Here is a 16,769-nt window from a genome sequence, read left to right as displayed (position 1 = left end):
TTTGAGTAAAACCTATTTTACCCTCCCAAGGCTCTCGGAGACTAATGCTCTTCGGTGCACACGGTCTCCCCAAAACGCAGTCAAACAAAGGGTGCGTTAGATGCATTATCCGAGCTCTTCTCAAGTTGTATCTCTTTCCCTCCCTTCTTCTGTCCTTTGGGGCAATTTAAAGTCTACAATAATGCACTATACATTTTTGTTGGCCACTAAATTAAATTCATTTGGTAGTTGTTGTTTTTCTAAAAGATAAAAAAGACAGACTTGGTAACTTAGGCAAAATGTGGAACTCCAAGTGACCAGACCAACTCTTGTGTGTGTGTGTGTGTGTGTGTGTGTGTGTGAAGACTCCAGAAGAAAATCTGTACCTTTTGTTGGTGCTGAATCCTCTCTCCCTCAAGGAGCTGGGTGAGTTTGGCGTTTTCATCCAATGCTTTCAAAAGCTGTTGGTCGGGAGCAGAGCTCTGTAGCAGCAGGTGGCTTTGTCTCTTTAGCTTGTTTTGTTCAATGAACATCTGCAGAAGTTAATTACGAACATGTATATACCAGTCAATCTCACATATCTCAACAGAAACTTGAGCAAAAGGAAAGTGATGGAGTTTTTATCAAAATTTTCTGAATGCTACACAGTCTAATGGTTTTAGAAGTAAAGGTTGCCATGATTTCATTCATAACTTTTACACAATCTTCAGAACCTTTACCCTTGCCCCAACCAACTACAATAACTGAGCCCTACATGTCCATTTTTAATACTGTATTATGGCTTTAAAATCCATTAATACTAACAGTAGTAGTAGTATTACTGGAACAGAGGCTGTTAGCTGATTCTTCTAGACTAGGGAGGCTCAAATCCCTGATGCATCACCATCTTGACTTGGAATTGCTGTATCCAAAATGGATGGTCACATTTTTGTTTTTTATTTATCATCATTTTTTAATATATTTTTATGGATTTCAGAGAGGGAGGGATAGAAACTACAATGATGAGAGAGAATCATTGATCGGCTGCCTCCTGCTCGCCCCCTACTGGGGATGGAGCCTGCAACCCAGACTTGTGCCCCTTGACCAGAACCGAACCCAGGACCTTCAGTCCACAGGCCAACGCTCTATCCACTGAGCCAAACCAGTAGGGCACGTTTTTGTTTTTTTAAACGGACAAGTAGGAGTAGGAATGGGGAAGGAACTTGCATTTTTCACTTCACACATTTGAGAATTGTTTGTATTTTTTACAAGGCGCATATGTATCTATTCCTCTTGTCATTAAATATATAAAGTTAATGAACTTTAAAATTTCGCTTCTAAGTCTCTACGGTAGGCTCCCAAGGACAGAGATCCTATTGGCCTTCTTCACCATTATATTCCCACTGTCGGCAGTGTCTGGTTTAATAAGATGTTTGCTGACTGCACGAAGCACAAAATGCAAGACAGCAGTACATCTCATTAAACTAAGTCATGTAATCTTTTAGCAGCAGTTATCTATTAAAAACCTGAGAATTTGTTGCCATAACTGGTTTGGCTCAGTGGACAGAGCGTTGGCCTGCGGACTGAAAGGTCCCAGGTTCGATTCCGGTCAGGGGCATGCACCTTGGTTGCGGGCACAGCCCCAGTAGGAGGTGTGCAGGAGGCAGCTGATCGATGTTTCTAGCTCTCTATCTCTCTCCCTTCCTCTCTGTAAAAAATTAATAAAATATGTTTTTCTAAAAAACAAAAAAAACCCTGAGAATTTGTAAACCATTAAAAGGGAAGATAGACTGGTTCTAATCTAGCTTTATCTTAAAAAACAGTTCTCTTCTCACTATCGTGCAGGTCAAATATAGATGCTGCAATATCACTGCGCACCACTGCAAGGATTGATGCTAGGGTGACATAAGTGCCACCGCTCTTCATGCCCCTCCTCGAACATCTGTCTCCTCACTCTGGCATGGCACAACACCATTCATTTTCATATCCTTAGTGGAATCTTGCTTCTCTCATCTATCCTCTCTGCTACTGCATGGCCTTCATGTTTCCTTTGAGCTGCTTTGTTTTCTAAAATCACTCTACAAACAACAGATGGAAAATTGAAAATGTCTCTCAAAGTAAGACCCTGGCATTCAGGTCAAAACCAGCCAACATTTTCAATGTCGCAATGGAGGCATCTTCATGTTACCTCTACACTCCCTCCTCCTCAACTGTTTATTTAGCTCCATTATTTCTGTTGCTGCAGCTTTTTCCAAAGGGCTCTGACACACTCCAATTCTTTTCACTTTTTTCAAAGTAATAAGAGAACATTATTTACTCACCTTTCATTAAAATCTCCGAATAAGATGAATCATAATATTTCAAATCAAATCTTCTCGGGCTAAACCTTGCATAGAGTTCATTGCTAGCCCAGCTAACATTCAAGCACATAATCCGATTTTCAAATGTCATCCGCATAACCCCTGCTCTGTCTTCTTTCTCCGCTACAGACACTTACACCTAAGAGTGTTTTACATTTCCTTGGCCACTTTCCTTCAACCTACAGTACGTACACAGATTCAAAAAGGTTTCTCCATGATGGAGCTCTCATGCAGATCAGCTCTCCATCCTGACTTGTTAGGGTTCAGCCAACTGGTACCTCATCATTTCCCTGGAAACCAGTCCCAGAGCCACAGGACACCAAAGAGCTACCTGGCAACAAAGGTAAGCCGAACACGAGAAGCTCAAAGCTCATCTCTAACATGAGAGGAACATCATTGCTCTAGTGAAAGGCTGAGACAATGGATGTACAACATGGCAACATTCCACAGCAAGGAGAGGAATCAACTCACACAAGGAGAGCACTGGAGAGCGGCCATGGTGCTGCTACTTGAGATGGTATACAGAGAGGTAACCTAGATGCGTAAGGCTATTTGAAACCTACACAAGTCCTCAAGCCAGACCTTCCGTCACAAGTTACAAGTGTCCCTAAATATAATGTCTTTCCTCTATGTAGCATTTTATTTTATTTTGCTTAATCCTCACCCGAGGATATTTTTCCATTGATTTTTAGGGAGAGTGGAAGAGAGAGAGAAACATCAATGTGAGTGAAACACATCGATTGGTTGCTTCCTGCAGGAGCCCTGACCAGGGCCTGGGCTGGGGAGGAGCCTGCAACCAAGGTTAAGTGCCCTTGACTGGAATCGAACCTGGAACCCTCTGATCCACAGGCAGACGCTCTATCCACTAAGCCAAACCAGCCAGGGCCCTCTATGTAGCATTTTAGAGTTTACAAAACGCCTTTGAAAAAGCACGCCATTTAAAATCCACTTGATTATCCGGGTATCATCAGATAATCCGCTTAGTTATCTGTGGTGAAAGTGAAGCCCCAAGAGGCTACTAGTAAGGGGCTGTTCTAAGGTCATGCAACTGGTAACTGACTGACATGCCAAAATCTGAACCCAGATCTTCAGATACCAAGTTCAGTGAACTTGAGATGATTCCGTAGCTGCCTCCCTAAATCAGCTGATCCTTCATTCAAAGTTGAAGGTTCTTACTCAACCTAAAGAAATCATTCTGATGTGTCATCTGCAAAGTTCTTTAAGAAATAAAAATGAGGTCTCTACAAGATACTTACCTCTTGTGCAAACGACTCTGCTTTCTTCCGAAGGTCCTTCTCCAGTTCCAAGTTCACCTGCATTTCCTCATACTCTTCTACTGCTAGCATGGACACTTAAGAAGACAAGGAAAGGGAAACAGACAATATGCCACCCAGATGATCAGGAATATAAGTGAAAAATAGTGCTTAAAAGATTCTTTCTACAGCATGCTCAACCATTGCTGGTTGGAATGTAAAATGATAAAGCCTTTTGGAGGGCAATGTGATTCAAAATCTAAAAGTATTCATACTCTTTGACTCAACAACCCCACTTTTAGGAATGTATTTATTCTCCTAAGAGAGAACATATATGGCGATTTGGTGGGAGGGCTGCTCTCTGCATTTCTGCTGAAAAAAGTAAAATAATCTAGATGGCCTAGCATGGAAGGATCAGTGAAGTCTGGTATGTACAGGAAATATTATTCTGCCATCAAAATTATATTGCATGTGATCGCTTAGACAGCACACATGGAAAAGTTGAAACAAAATTATATTGCAGAGGCATGTTTATTGGATAGAAAGACATTCGTGACATATTAAAGAGTTCCTTTTTGTTTTTTAAAAGCCACGTTCTAAACACATCCACAAGGCATTTCACAGAAGAGGACACATATAAAAGGCCCCTAAACATGTGGAAAATACTCATCTTCATTAGTAACCGGCGAAACGCAAAGTAAAAACACAGATACCTGTTTAGACTCACCAAAGAGGCAACTGGCAAAAATGAAAAGTACACATTGAGTGTGGAGATGATAGGGAACACATACATGGCTAACGGGAGTGTAAACCTACAGATCTACTTAGAAAGTAATGTGGCCTTAGGTGGTGAAATAAAGATAAAATTTTACATCTGTCGTATATCTTGCTAAAACTCTTAGACATGTGCACCAGGGGACATGTATAAGAATTGTCATAACAGCATGACTTGGAATAGTAAAATACGGCAAAAAAAAAAAAACAAACCTCCAATATCTACCAATAGGATATTGGATAAACGAATCCTGGTATAGACTTGGAATGAAATATGACACACCCATGAAAATAAACACCACGGCAGAGCCCCTCACCATGGACGAACCTCAAAACACAAAGCTGAAGAGGTACCGGGGTGAAAATATGCCATTTTTATAAAGTCCCAAACACGCAAAATTAAACAATATGCTGTCTGGGGACACATACGTATTTGGCAAAACTGTAAGTAAAAGAAATGATAAAAATCCAAGGGAGTAGACGGAGTAGAGAAGGCTGTTCGGGGGCTCGTAAGGTACTAATGGGTAAATAGAAACTTCCTCTGCTGGTATCTGGTCTTCCACAGATGTTATAAACATATTTAACTATTTAATGGATATACAGGCTTTTTCAGATGGGAAGAATATACACTAAAATGTTAACAGTGCTTTTCTCTGCACTGGAAAGACTGAGAGTTTTCCCCTCTTTTTTCTGTATCAATCTATAACTTTCCACCAAAAGAAAAGTACACAAGTAAATAAAAAGAAAAACAGGCATAAGTTATGTTAAAGTGTTCTCCAAGTACACAAACAAGAGAGAGAGAGAGCCTGATGGCCTTTCAGGCCCAGAGGCAGAGCGTGGCTTTAAAGTCACGATAGGACAGACATCTTCCAAGAGAAAATCGTGTGAAAGACGAGCAAAGCGATGACACTTTATGACCTTTTGTGCTCTATTCTGTGAAATGATGATAGAGACAAGACGGGGGGGGGGGGGGGGGGGGGGGGGGCGACGAAGCCATTGCACGACGTAGACAGATATCGCTCCGGTCTCTCCACCTGCTTTGGTGAAGCTCTTTTGATCCTGAGCCCAGTCCGAGCCACACAATCTTTTCAAAGGCTCCCCTAATGGCTGCTTTCAAACAATGTTCCGCCGGGGCACTCAGTCCTAACTGACTAAGGACTGGTTTGCTGTGTAATGACATAGAATTTCAAACTCGGTACTCGGTGAATCTACTGCCTACCCAGGGGAAAGACTAATAGTCTTACTCAAGGAAAGCAATATAAGAGGTGGTTTGGGATGTGAATGACAGGCCCCTGGGTTATTTTCAAACCTATTTAAAAGAGACATTTCATGAGGAGAACAAAGAAGATTCTACTACAACTATCTGAAGCCTGGGACAGAATAATTGACACGCTTTTCTGCGTCCAGAACACTATAATAAGAAGTGAATTTCACCTGGTCCTTCTTCCCTGGATTCTGAAAGCACTGTTTGGTTCTAGTCATGCATTTATTATATAAACTCTCTGTCTCTCCCTGGAATGGGGGGACGAGGGGGAGGGTAGGTTGTCTCTGAAGGCAAGATCCACATGCTAACCATTGTGGAACCCTCTTTCTATCACGGAGCATCCAGATTAGAAAGTCTTCTATACTATTTCTATCTTCTGAAAGGTAGGAAGAGTTGAGGCAATGTCACAATGGAGTGCATCTCCCACACACTTAACTACAAGGTTCTTTATTCAAAAATCTCAGGTCATGAATAATGCAAAGATGGAGAACTCCCATGAACAGGGGCGACCCTGGGTCTGAAAGATTTGCTTTTAGTGTTGTAGCTTCTGCACTCGGAAAGAAGGGGGGAAAAAGAGGACAAAACCATAGTAAGTCCGCTCTCTTGGGTTCTGCGTTTCAAAATGAGCGGGCCTTGTGTTTCTTAAGTAAAAGCACTTATAAATGTCCCAAGACTCAAAAGCGGGGGGTAGAATCGAATTGAGAGAGACTCCTTGCTATGAGTTAGGAGAACACAGTACAGGAGAAGAGTCTTGCTGCAAGAACCTTTAGGCACAGGTATAAGACAACCCGAAATCTATGTACACAAAATAAATTACACATGTACTTGAGAAACAAAGAGTGGAAACACATACCTCTATTGCATTTTTCTAAGACTTTTCTCTGTTCAAGGACTTCTGAATTTAAAGCATCTTTTTCTTGCTTCACTTTATTTACCTAGAAACATGAGATTTTGAGGGGAGAAAGCACCCACAGCGGTAAGACAGGACATATGGCGATGTGTGATACTCAAGTTGCTGTTCAACTTTCAACAGGAAACTAACACTGTAAAGAAGTGATTGGCCTCACTGCATAGGCTTGTATTACAGCTCTTCGTAGAGCCTCGAAGGTCGCTACTTCAGCTAGGATGGACAACTGGCAGAGAATGTATTTACATATTCCAACTGGCCTTGGCATTGGGCCCCAAACATGGTAGTGCTCTAAGTGGCCAGTGTGAATGGTTCATAGTTTTAATGCAAAAATCCAACTAGAGAGCACTTGGAAAATACATGAATCATTTAGAGAGCCAATACTCAATTCTGGTATTTATTTTAAATTCTGATGCCATTTGGCTTAAGTAAAACATCCATGAATTTTTGAAATAAAGAGTATTTTCAACTTGGATGACTGTTGGCTAAAATAGAATACATATGATAATTTTCCCCAAAAACTTCTGAAATAACTGTTGGCACCTATCGATAGGAGAAGAGAATATCATAGACAGTTAAAAACAGAAATATAAAGCTACATGCATCAAAGCGGATAAATCTCAAATTCCATTTTGTGGAATTAAAAATGCAGGGTGTGAATATAGCTTTAAAATACTCCAAGTGCTATGGATTGTAGTACAAATGTCAGTGCGTGCATTGCCAAGATAAAACCAAAGTTCAGAAGAGTAGCTGGGGAAATGCAATTGAGGAGAGAGAGAGAGATGCCACGGTTTCAACACTACTTTCATGTTTTATGTATTAAGCTAGATTGTAGGCACATAGATGTTCATTATTTCGCTTTTAATATTTTTCAAGTGTCTGAAACAGTCCTAACAAAAACAACTTCTGAATTGGCTTCCAACCCCACCTCGCAGTGGCAGGGAGAGAATCCCCGATAATCATAACTGAGGAATGGCGTGCATCAGAATGCGTTTCCTGTCTCTCTCCCATGGTTACACTCACGAAACAAACCAAGATCACGATCCTGTAGGGCCTCCGAATCCAGCAGTCCTTCGGAGCGTCTCTGAACTGATTTCTTTGGGTGTAAGCTGTATTTTTTATTTTGGTTTCAATTAGTAACTGGTATAACACGGCCACCAGGAATGCTATTTCCAAAATGCCATCGTCCTTCTCCCCATTCATTCGGATGTGCTGTCACAATCCATGAAAGCACCTGGTTGGTGGGCACTGCTTCCCAGTCTCTTTCCCATGATGGCCCTTAAGAAAGCGATAGTATGTGTCTGGGCACTGAGGTCATTGGAGGAGGCTGCTCGCTGAAGGGGATCAATACCCTGGCCCCCTTGTCAGCCCTCAGAGGGATATCAAGGGGCTACAGCACATCGATTGGGAAGCTCTGGGTTACAGGATCTGAGAACCATTGACAGATGTCAGGTTGAGATTGCAAAGGCAGATCCTTGAAGCCTCGTGCAAAGAAAGGCAATTGTGTACTCCTGCTCTTGAAGACAATTGACAAGGAAAAGGAAGAAGTTTCTCCAAACACCTACTTGAACCGTTCTACCACCTAGCACAGTGGTTCTCAACCTTCCTAATGCCGTGACCCTTTAATACAGTTCCTCATGTTGTGGTGACCCCCAACCATGAAATTATTTTTGTTGCTACTTCATAACTGTCATTTTGCTACTGTTATGAATCGTCATGTAAATATCTGATATGCAGGATGTATTTTCATTGTTACAAATTGAACATAATGAAAGCATAGTGATTAATCACAAAAACAATATGTAATTATATATGTGTTTTCCGATGGTCTTAGGCGACCCCTGTAAAAGGGTCGTTCGACCCCCAAAGGGGTCGCGACCCACAGGTTGAGAACCGCTGACCTAGCATATGGGCCTGTGTTGGAGGTACATGGGGACAGCCTTTCCCAATGGAGCCAGCCCTTCACTGGAGAAGCGGCACACTTCTTCACCCGCAGTGATAGAGTGCCTGACTTAAACTCAAGACACCACTCCCACAAATCTGCCTCCTGTAGTGAAGTCTGGGGGGGCAATAGAGAACACTTAATGCTACTTTCATGTTTTATTTATGGAGCTAGGTAGTGGGTATATGAATGCTCATGGTCTTACTCTCTATACCCTTTGGTATGTGGGGAGCAGATCAGAACTAGCACTTGGTTCACATGTCAGACATTGGCTTCCAGTGGCAATTTTTAATATGGCTAGTCCCCAAACACCTCGAAAACACCAAAATCTGACCTTTCCGGCCCAAGATACATACTTCTTCAATTACTTCCGCAAGTTTGCTCTTGAGGTTTTCTAGTTCGATGGCTAATATCTTCTTTTCCTCCTGAACGGACACAATTTGATCCCGGAGTTCTGCATTTTTAAAGAGAAAAAAAAAAAAAGGAGGGGACATGTATACATAAACGTATTTTTAAAAGAGGAAATCAATCTTGTCCAAAGAATTGAAAATGCCAGCCCATGGGCAGTGCATGGTCAAGGTCATTTAACAATTAAAAGGAAAATGAAGAAGCAAAGGATGATGGAAATCTCGCTTTCAAGCCCCCCAACACAGCCATGGTTATTAATAACTTTATATCAGGCAAACTCACTGTGTTAAATGTACCAGATCATGTTTTCTTTGCATTCCAGCAAACCCACATTCAAGAAAACGAGCTGGCATTTCAGAAGCAAAATTGCTTAAGCTTTCAGCAAAATAAATTAAGGCATTGCAGTAACTCCTTTTTTATTTTATAACGGCCATGGACTCGTGTCACAATACAATATAAACAACTGGGCAGTTAATAATTTGGAGATTTTGATTTGAAGAAAAATCCTGATTTTCTGCCAATTTATAGCCTTAAACATTATTTGAACTGACTCAAAATATAACCTATTTGAAAAAGGGTTAATTCTAGTAATTTTCTCTCCAGAGTTGTGGGTGTTTTGTTTCTTAATTTATTTCATATTTGCTAGTACTGGGATTTAATGAAAACTGTGTTACTGGAATGAAAATATTAGTGACTGTAAGTGCAAAGCTTAAAGTTACTTCCGCCACTCAAATGTTAAAGAGACATGTACACGGATTAGCACAGGGTCCTCAAATTTATACCCAGGCTTCTGGTTTTGCCACTGAGTTTTGAACTACTCTTAATGTCTTACCCTCCTGCCAGGACAGTAAGAAACCCATTATGTGGTTATTTATAAGTTAAATCAAACTTTTTGCACAAACCCAGCTTGAAGGAGTTCTCAGAGACTTATTTCAAAATCACTCTCTCTACTGGTTGGCCACTCCTGAAGGAAGAACAAGAGACCACACTGTTCAAGACCCAACAGAAGGGAGGATTGTGGACAAAAGAACTTTAACTTTCCTCTCTCTCTCCTCACCAACATAAATATTATTTTGCCCCAGGTTAAGGGAGTGGAGAGTCAGTTAAAGATGACTTTCTGTAGACAGTCATCCCTGGGTATCCACAAAAACTGGCTCCAGGCCCCCTTCAGATAGCAAAATCTGCGAACGCTCAACTCCTCTACATAAAACGGCAGAGTATTTGCACACACCCTAAGCACGTCCTCCGGTACACTTTAAATAATCTCTAGATATAATATCTCATACAATGTAAATGCTATGTAAATGCTATTGTTTAAGAAAAAAGCTCTGTACATAGTCAGTACAGATGTAACCACCTTAGGTCAAACTACCCTGTACCTGTCAGCAACAACATAACATTTCCCCCCTAAATATTTTCTATCTGCCGTTGGTTGAATCCACGGATGCGGAACCCACTGATATGGAGGGCTGACTGTACTTTCTCCTTAAACTTCCACCTGAAGTGCCGCCTACCAAGCTAACAAGTATTGCTTCTGAGGTGTGCGCTAACCACAAGTACCCCACTGGTTATTGAACCAACATCTGCTTTTCGACGTCTTTCACCTACACAACGTATCTATGAATAAAACAAATGTGTATTTAATAGATGTGTCATGTGCCCTTGCCTGCTAATTAACGCAGTTTTTTCATACTGCGTATTGCGTACAGCTCGTTGCCTGAATCCCATGACACGTTCTTTGAGGGCAGAGACTAAGCGATTTGGGGAGGAATCTTCCCCGAAGATTCCAACAGGGAACCACAACCAGGAGCTGTTGACTACAGATATTTTTATTCACCCTTTCACTGCATTATAATTTCACCAAAAATATCTTAACATACAGTCCATACTCTTAAGAAGTTTATAGACTAACTGGGCTGTTTGTCAAGACGGTGCTTTCAAAAGGGCCTAGTCCCAAACAAGAAAGCAACTCATGAAACACAAAGGTGAGGGCCTATCTTGACTTTCAACCACGCTCCACGTGAGGACACTGAAATCAGAATTTTCTCAAGGTAAAACCCAGGCATCAGTATTTCTTAAAGTTCTCGTGTGATTCCAATGTGCAACCCGGGGTGGGAAACGTTATCGAAAACAAGCTCAATAATTAAGCCACGGGTCCCACCTTTGATCTGCTTCTGGCACTGCACTGAGACACACGGCTCAGCGGTAGCCTCTGGATCCGTAGCTGGTTCTTCATCATCAATGTTGATCTCTTCTGTTATTACATCTGGTCCCAGCTTGGCCATGTATAACATGCTGATTCTTTTCAATGTCTTGTTTTCTTTATTTAGCTAAGGCAAAATGTAAAAACAGTGATTTTAACAGCAGTCAAATGAGTATCTTGGGTTTCTAAACAACAGACAAGTGAAGGGCACTCTGTCTTACATACTCATCAACATTCACAGCAGGAAATAACAACTAGAAGATTCATGAAAGAAGGCTTTTATTTACACTTTTAATATTAAAGTTATTACTTTAAGTAAGACCTGATGCCTGGGTTACAGCCAGCAGCATGTGAGAATGTTAATTGTCACTGATAAGAAATATAAGAGGAATTAAGATCAAACACCAGCACAGATTAAGCCCAAAATCAGTGTGATTGTCTTAAGTAAGGCACTTAATTTCAAGCAAATGTTTTCTTTGTTGCTGTGCTGTGAACACTTTTTAAAGGTCTGTTTGCCCAGCATTCCCCTGTTCTGGTACTGCCACTCCTCTTCCCTGTTCCACGTGATTCCCATGGGAACAGCCTCAGTCCCCAAAACACATCCTATCTCTTTGGCCATAGCTACTTAGACCAGGGATTAGGCACAGGGCCCAAGCTTGGGCAGCTGGACCCCTTCTCTAGAAATCTGGAGGCTGGATCAGAGAGATGAGCTTCTTTCCATAGGTCTGGATGTACAGAAGCTATTCGTGACCACATCCCACTACTAGATGGAGGAAGAGAGCAAAGCGGTCTGTATGTAGCCAAGCCAAAAATGGAGCTGATGTGTAGAGAGAGGCAGAGAAAAGCAATGGAGATAGGGTTTCCCACATGGCTCCAGCCCATTCCTGAACTGTGTCTAGCACACAGAATGGATGGGATTCTCCAATCCCTCTGTAACAAATCCCTGCTCTTTTCTTCTCTTGCTTAATTAAGCCAGTTCAAGATGTGTTTCTATCTGTACAGAGTTCTAATGATACACAAGAAAAGAAAGTTCAAGATAGGTTCCCATTATTTCTATAAAAAGAGTTCGAATTCAAAGCAGAGAAAAGGAATCCTAATTCATTGAGGTATCTGTTATTCATTAATGTAGAAGTGAGTTGTTTTTTAGTGTTACTCAACTATCATTACCTTCTTTAGCTCACGTGTTTGTGTGCATATAAAATGTTAGTACAATGCACACACAAAGAGCAGCCGTGGTCCAAAGTCCACAGGAGGAAAACATGGTGTTGCTGATGTTTTCTCTTCTTAAGACTAAAAAATAAAGTCCTCTCTTACTTGAGCACATGAAAGTATTGACAAGATTGAGTTTTCTAGTTAAAATGTAGGACAGAAATGCAAACATATTTCCTTTAGTAAGGGCTATTAATCATCTAGACGTGTTCTGAATTAATAACTGACACTGAAAAGACATACAAACAGAAGCATTATTCATTGGAAAGCATCCTGCCCTTCCCTACTGTGTACCTTACACCAGAATAAGATGTTTAGTCCGCTACTTGTCTGGCTTTGGCCCTTCATTTATGATCATAATTTGAATCCCTCGGGGAATCTCTCAGGAAAGCCCAGCCCTTTCCAACTGGGAGTCTAGTTCCTCCCCAATAATATTAAATCTAAATATATCTCAAGTAGCTGCTCTAGAGCACAAGAGGTGCTTCCTCTCTGGGGAATCAGGAAGAATCTCCTAGAAACGGCTTGGAAGCCTCCATGGATTCTTCCTGGGAAGCTGGAGAGATCTACTTAGGGAATCAGACACAGCCTTTATTCCCCATCCCCAGCCCACAGCCCCGGCTTCTAGCTCCCCAGATTACATCAGAGGATCAGGAGGCCCATGATTTCCCAATCCCTCTTGCTGAAAATGGAAAATTCAAGTCAACACTGATAGGGGTGGGGATAGTCTTTGAACCATGAACCCTACAGCATACCTAACTAACTCTAGAGGCTCAAAGGTCCTGGTCAATTCTCAAGCAAAGCATTTTTTTTTTCTGAATGTTAGAAAAAAATAACAATTGAAGGAAAAAATGGGGGGAAAAAAACTCTCAAAACTTAATTTGTAATTCTGCATCCTAACATTTAAACAAATGGTCCCAAACTCTGCACACCATAATCTCTACAGAGCTTTTTAAAAGTCCCTATGCACAGGCTCTCACCAGACCAAACTCTCTGGTGTGGCCCAGCACAGAGCTTCCCAGGTGGCTCCAATGCACATCAATACTGAGAATCATGATGTAGAGCAATGCAACGCTTTACCATGCATTTCTATAAAATCAGCACAGCAGAGCGAAGAACCAGCTCTACAATCAAATCGCCTCTGCTTCCAGAATAACCTAATAGTTCAGTGTCAGTTTTCTCATCAGCAAACTAAGGATAAAAACCATCTCTATCTCATAATATGAAGATTAAATATGAGATGTTACATATAAAGTATTTATTGCTGACATAGTAAAAAGTCAGCAAGTGTTAGCTACTAGTAATAAGAGAGGTGTTGCCAAACCGGTTTGGCTCAGTGGATAGAGCGTCGGCCTGTGGACTGAAAGGTCCCAGGTTCGATTCCGGTCAAGGGCATGTACCTTGGTTGCGGGCACATCCCCAGAGGTGTGCAGGAGGCAGCTGGTCGATGTTTCTCTCTCATCGATGTTTCTAACTCTCTATCCCTCTCCCTTCCTCTCTGTAAAAAAATCAATAAAATATATTAAAAAAAAAAAAAAAAAAAAAAAAAAAAAAAAAAAGAGAGGTGTAGCTAGTGCTAATTTCCTTTGGAAACCTTTTATCAGCTAGTTTTCTTCAACCAAGGTATTTATCTATACATTTTTTTTCCTCCTGCAGGATTGTCATGAAAAATAAAATAAAATATTAAGTTTTGCCAATTGGTCTCAATACATTACTTCCCAGGCCACCATCACAATACTATTTAACAGCCTCATAAACATTTTGCCCTTAAAAGACTTTAATGACTCGGCCAGAGTGGTTCAGTGGTTGAGCCCTGACCCATGAACCAAGAGGTTACCAGTTCAATTTCCGGTCAGGGCACATGCCCAGGCTTCAGGTTCAATCCCCAGTAGGGGGCATGCAGGAGGCAGCCAATCAATGATGTTTCTCTCTCATCAATGGTTCTAGCTCTCTATTCCTCTCCCTTCCTCTCTCTCTAAAAATCAATAAAAACATTTTAAAAAGTGAAAAAAGAGTTTAATGCCTCTATCAAACCAGGCACCCAAAACCACCATGCCTGGGCCACATCCCTAGAGTCAGTGTGTCTGGGGTACTCTTAAAGAAGTCAACCCAGTTCTATCCTGACACTTAGGACAAGATAACTGTAGCTCACAGAGGTGAATTCTCTTGTTCAAAATCACCTGTCAAATTAAAAAGGCGGGAGGAGGAGATAAAGTATTTTTTAAAATTATTATATGGATCAAGTGCATAGTGAAAAAAAGAATAGTCTACCCCATTCTCATTCCAGTACTAACTCTAGTCCATCCTGTCATTTAAGACAAGACAGCAGTATGGGAAACACAATTAACTTGCCCAGAGTCACATATGCCTAAAATGACATAACCAGGAATAACACCTGTGTCTACTGTCTCCCAAACCACTGATTTCCATAAACTCTGCCAGTCCTGAGAAGTAGTTGCTGTTCTCCCTTTGGGTGTTCTATTGAGAAGGAACACTTGTTAATAACAAGAGAAAATACAGAGACCATCCTTAGAGCATTTAGTATGCTCCCAATATATTTTCCCTGCTTGTTTCAAAAGAAGAAATAAAGAAAATGAAGAGAGAGTCCACACAGTATTATGGACCAGTGCACCCCAGTGATGGGCAGGAGAGTGGAGATGACATGAGCACCCATGTTATCACTGTTTTCACTGGTAAATTGATGGCCTATAATGCTGTGTGTTCTTCAGACAAATAACAGAAGAGAAGCTACATACACATATTTATATTCTTAGTTAGGTTCTGACTGCATATCTTATGAATTCTAATGTAGTGTCATTATGCAAACAATTAAGCAAATACCTCTAGCAAGCATACTGTTAATGCAGACACGTTAGACAGATACATAGATACACAGATCTGTACAATTTCAGCCACATGAAAAGGCATACTTTAGAGGAAGGTGATGGGGGGAAAGGGAAGAATCGCAGCCGGCATTACTAATGAAATTTGGGTGAAAATTGCTGTAGTCCATTTTCTGATGAAATGATTCAGATGCCTTTTACGCAACCCAAAACACATAAGACAGAGATGAAAACATTCTTTAATAATAATGTACTTCTGATGAGGCAGAATATAGAAAATTACACACTTGGTAAATTCATCAGCTAGAAGCAATCAGCAGAGCACTGGGGGTCACCTTCCGCATGCCCTCGCTTTGCTTTCACAAATAATCACCTGAAATGCAAGGCTGGAGGCTGACTTTTTCATCTGGTTCCAACATGAAACACTCACTGCTCTTTTATGTCACACCGGCTTAGTTTGAAATTTGGTGAGCATTTTAACCAAATGCATAGACATTCGCAAAGTCCAGTTCAACAAATTACTCCGGGACTACTTTTCATAAGCAAAAAGCACAAATGCTGAAATACACACACACACACACACACACACACGCCCCTTGTACAATAAAAAGAACCTCAGCAAATACCTCTAGCAAGCATACTGTTAATGCATACAAATTAGATAGATACATAGGTTTGTAGAATTTCAGTCACATTAAAATACTTTAGAGCAGTGGTTCTCAACCTTTTGGCCCTTTAAATACAGTTCCTCATGTTGTGACCCAACCATGAAATTATTTTCGTTGCTACTTCATAACTGTAATGTTGCTACTGTTATGAATCGTCATGTAAATATCTGATATGCAAGATGGTCTTAGGCGACCCCTGTGAAAGGGTCGTTCGACCACCAAAGGGGTTGTGACCCACAGGTTGAGAACCGCTGCTTTAGAGGAAGGTGATGGGGGAGGGGGAAGGTAATGAAGACAGATATTTACATAATCATATTTCAGGATTCCGAGACCTTATAACACTTTCCTCAACAGTGGAGATGACAGACTGAAAAACTAAAAAAGCAACAACAACAACAAAAGACAGAACCCGCTGTGTAGAAAAGCAAGCAGAAATGTAAAGGCTCAGGTCACATTTCTTTCATTAGAAGTCTCACCTTTGTTGCCAAGGCTTCAGCACTTTCTCGACAAGTCTTCTCTATTTCAAGATGGTTCTGCATGAAATTAACTTCCTCTATAACCATGTGAGAAACTAGGAATGAGGGGGAAAAAAAGTCTCAGCATTCAGAGATTAGTCAGCTATTCCAGAAGCCCACGCATCTTGTCCCATGATTAAGAATACTTCAGTTCTTTCGCTGGCCAGACCTTTAGGGATGGTGAGGAAAAGTGTTTAAGATGCTGCCCTGGTTAAATCAGAGCTGATATCTGAATGCAGAAAGAAAAAAAAGAACACAACAAAGAACTTTTATTGCTATTAAACACATTTTAAGAAAACTATTTAGGGTCATTTTCTAAGTGTCTATTTTCTCTGTAGCTGTATATGTAACCGCTAATTTAAGCAAAAGATCCTTTCACACAGAAATAGTGACAAACATGATTTCTTTTTCTTAGCAGGATATACAGTGGGACCTAATAAGGAAAATTAGCTAAAGAGAAATGTTTTA

General features: G+C 40.9%; 1 protein-coding gene across 2 annotated transcripts in view; it reads right to left on the bottom strand.

Moving 5' to 3' along the window:
- Nucleotides 1–16,769, bottom strand: part of SHTN1 (shootin 1) — an 87,626-nt gene that overhangs the window by 40,101 nt on the left and 30,756 nt on the right. For both annotated transcript variants that reach the window (XM_070432185.1, XM_070432186.1), the window contains exons 4-9: nucleotides 16,263–16,357; nucleotides 11,028–11,196; nucleotides 8,815–8,912; nucleotides 6,463–6,544; nucleotides 3,575–3,669; nucleotides 366–512 (exon numbers count right to left, since the gene is read on the bottom strand). In XM_070432185.1, the coding sequence (XP_070288286.1) occupies nucleotides 366–512; nucleotides 3,575–3,669; nucleotides 6,463–6,544; nucleotides 8,815–8,912; nucleotides 11,028–11,196; nucleotides 16,263–16,357 (686 nt within the window). The remainder of the gene's footprint in view (nucleotides 1–365; nucleotides 513–3,574; nucleotides 3,670–6,462; nucleotides 6,545–8,814; nucleotides 8,913–11,027; nucleotides 11,197–16,262; nucleotides 16,358–16,769) is intronic.

This window comes from Myotis yumanensis, unplaced genomic scaffold (genome assembly GCF_028538775.1).
Source record: "Myotis yumanensis isolate MYYU_CA2020_CCGP unplaced genomic scaffold, mMyoYum1.0.hap1 SCAF_13, whole genome shotgun sequence".
In the NCBI taxonomy this organism is placed as follows: Eukaryota; Metazoa; Chordata; class Mammalia; order Chiroptera; family Vespertilionidae; genus Myotis; species Myotis yumanensis.
Note: the sequence above shows the minus strand (reverse complement) of the source record. Positions and strands in the feature narration are given on the sequence as shown.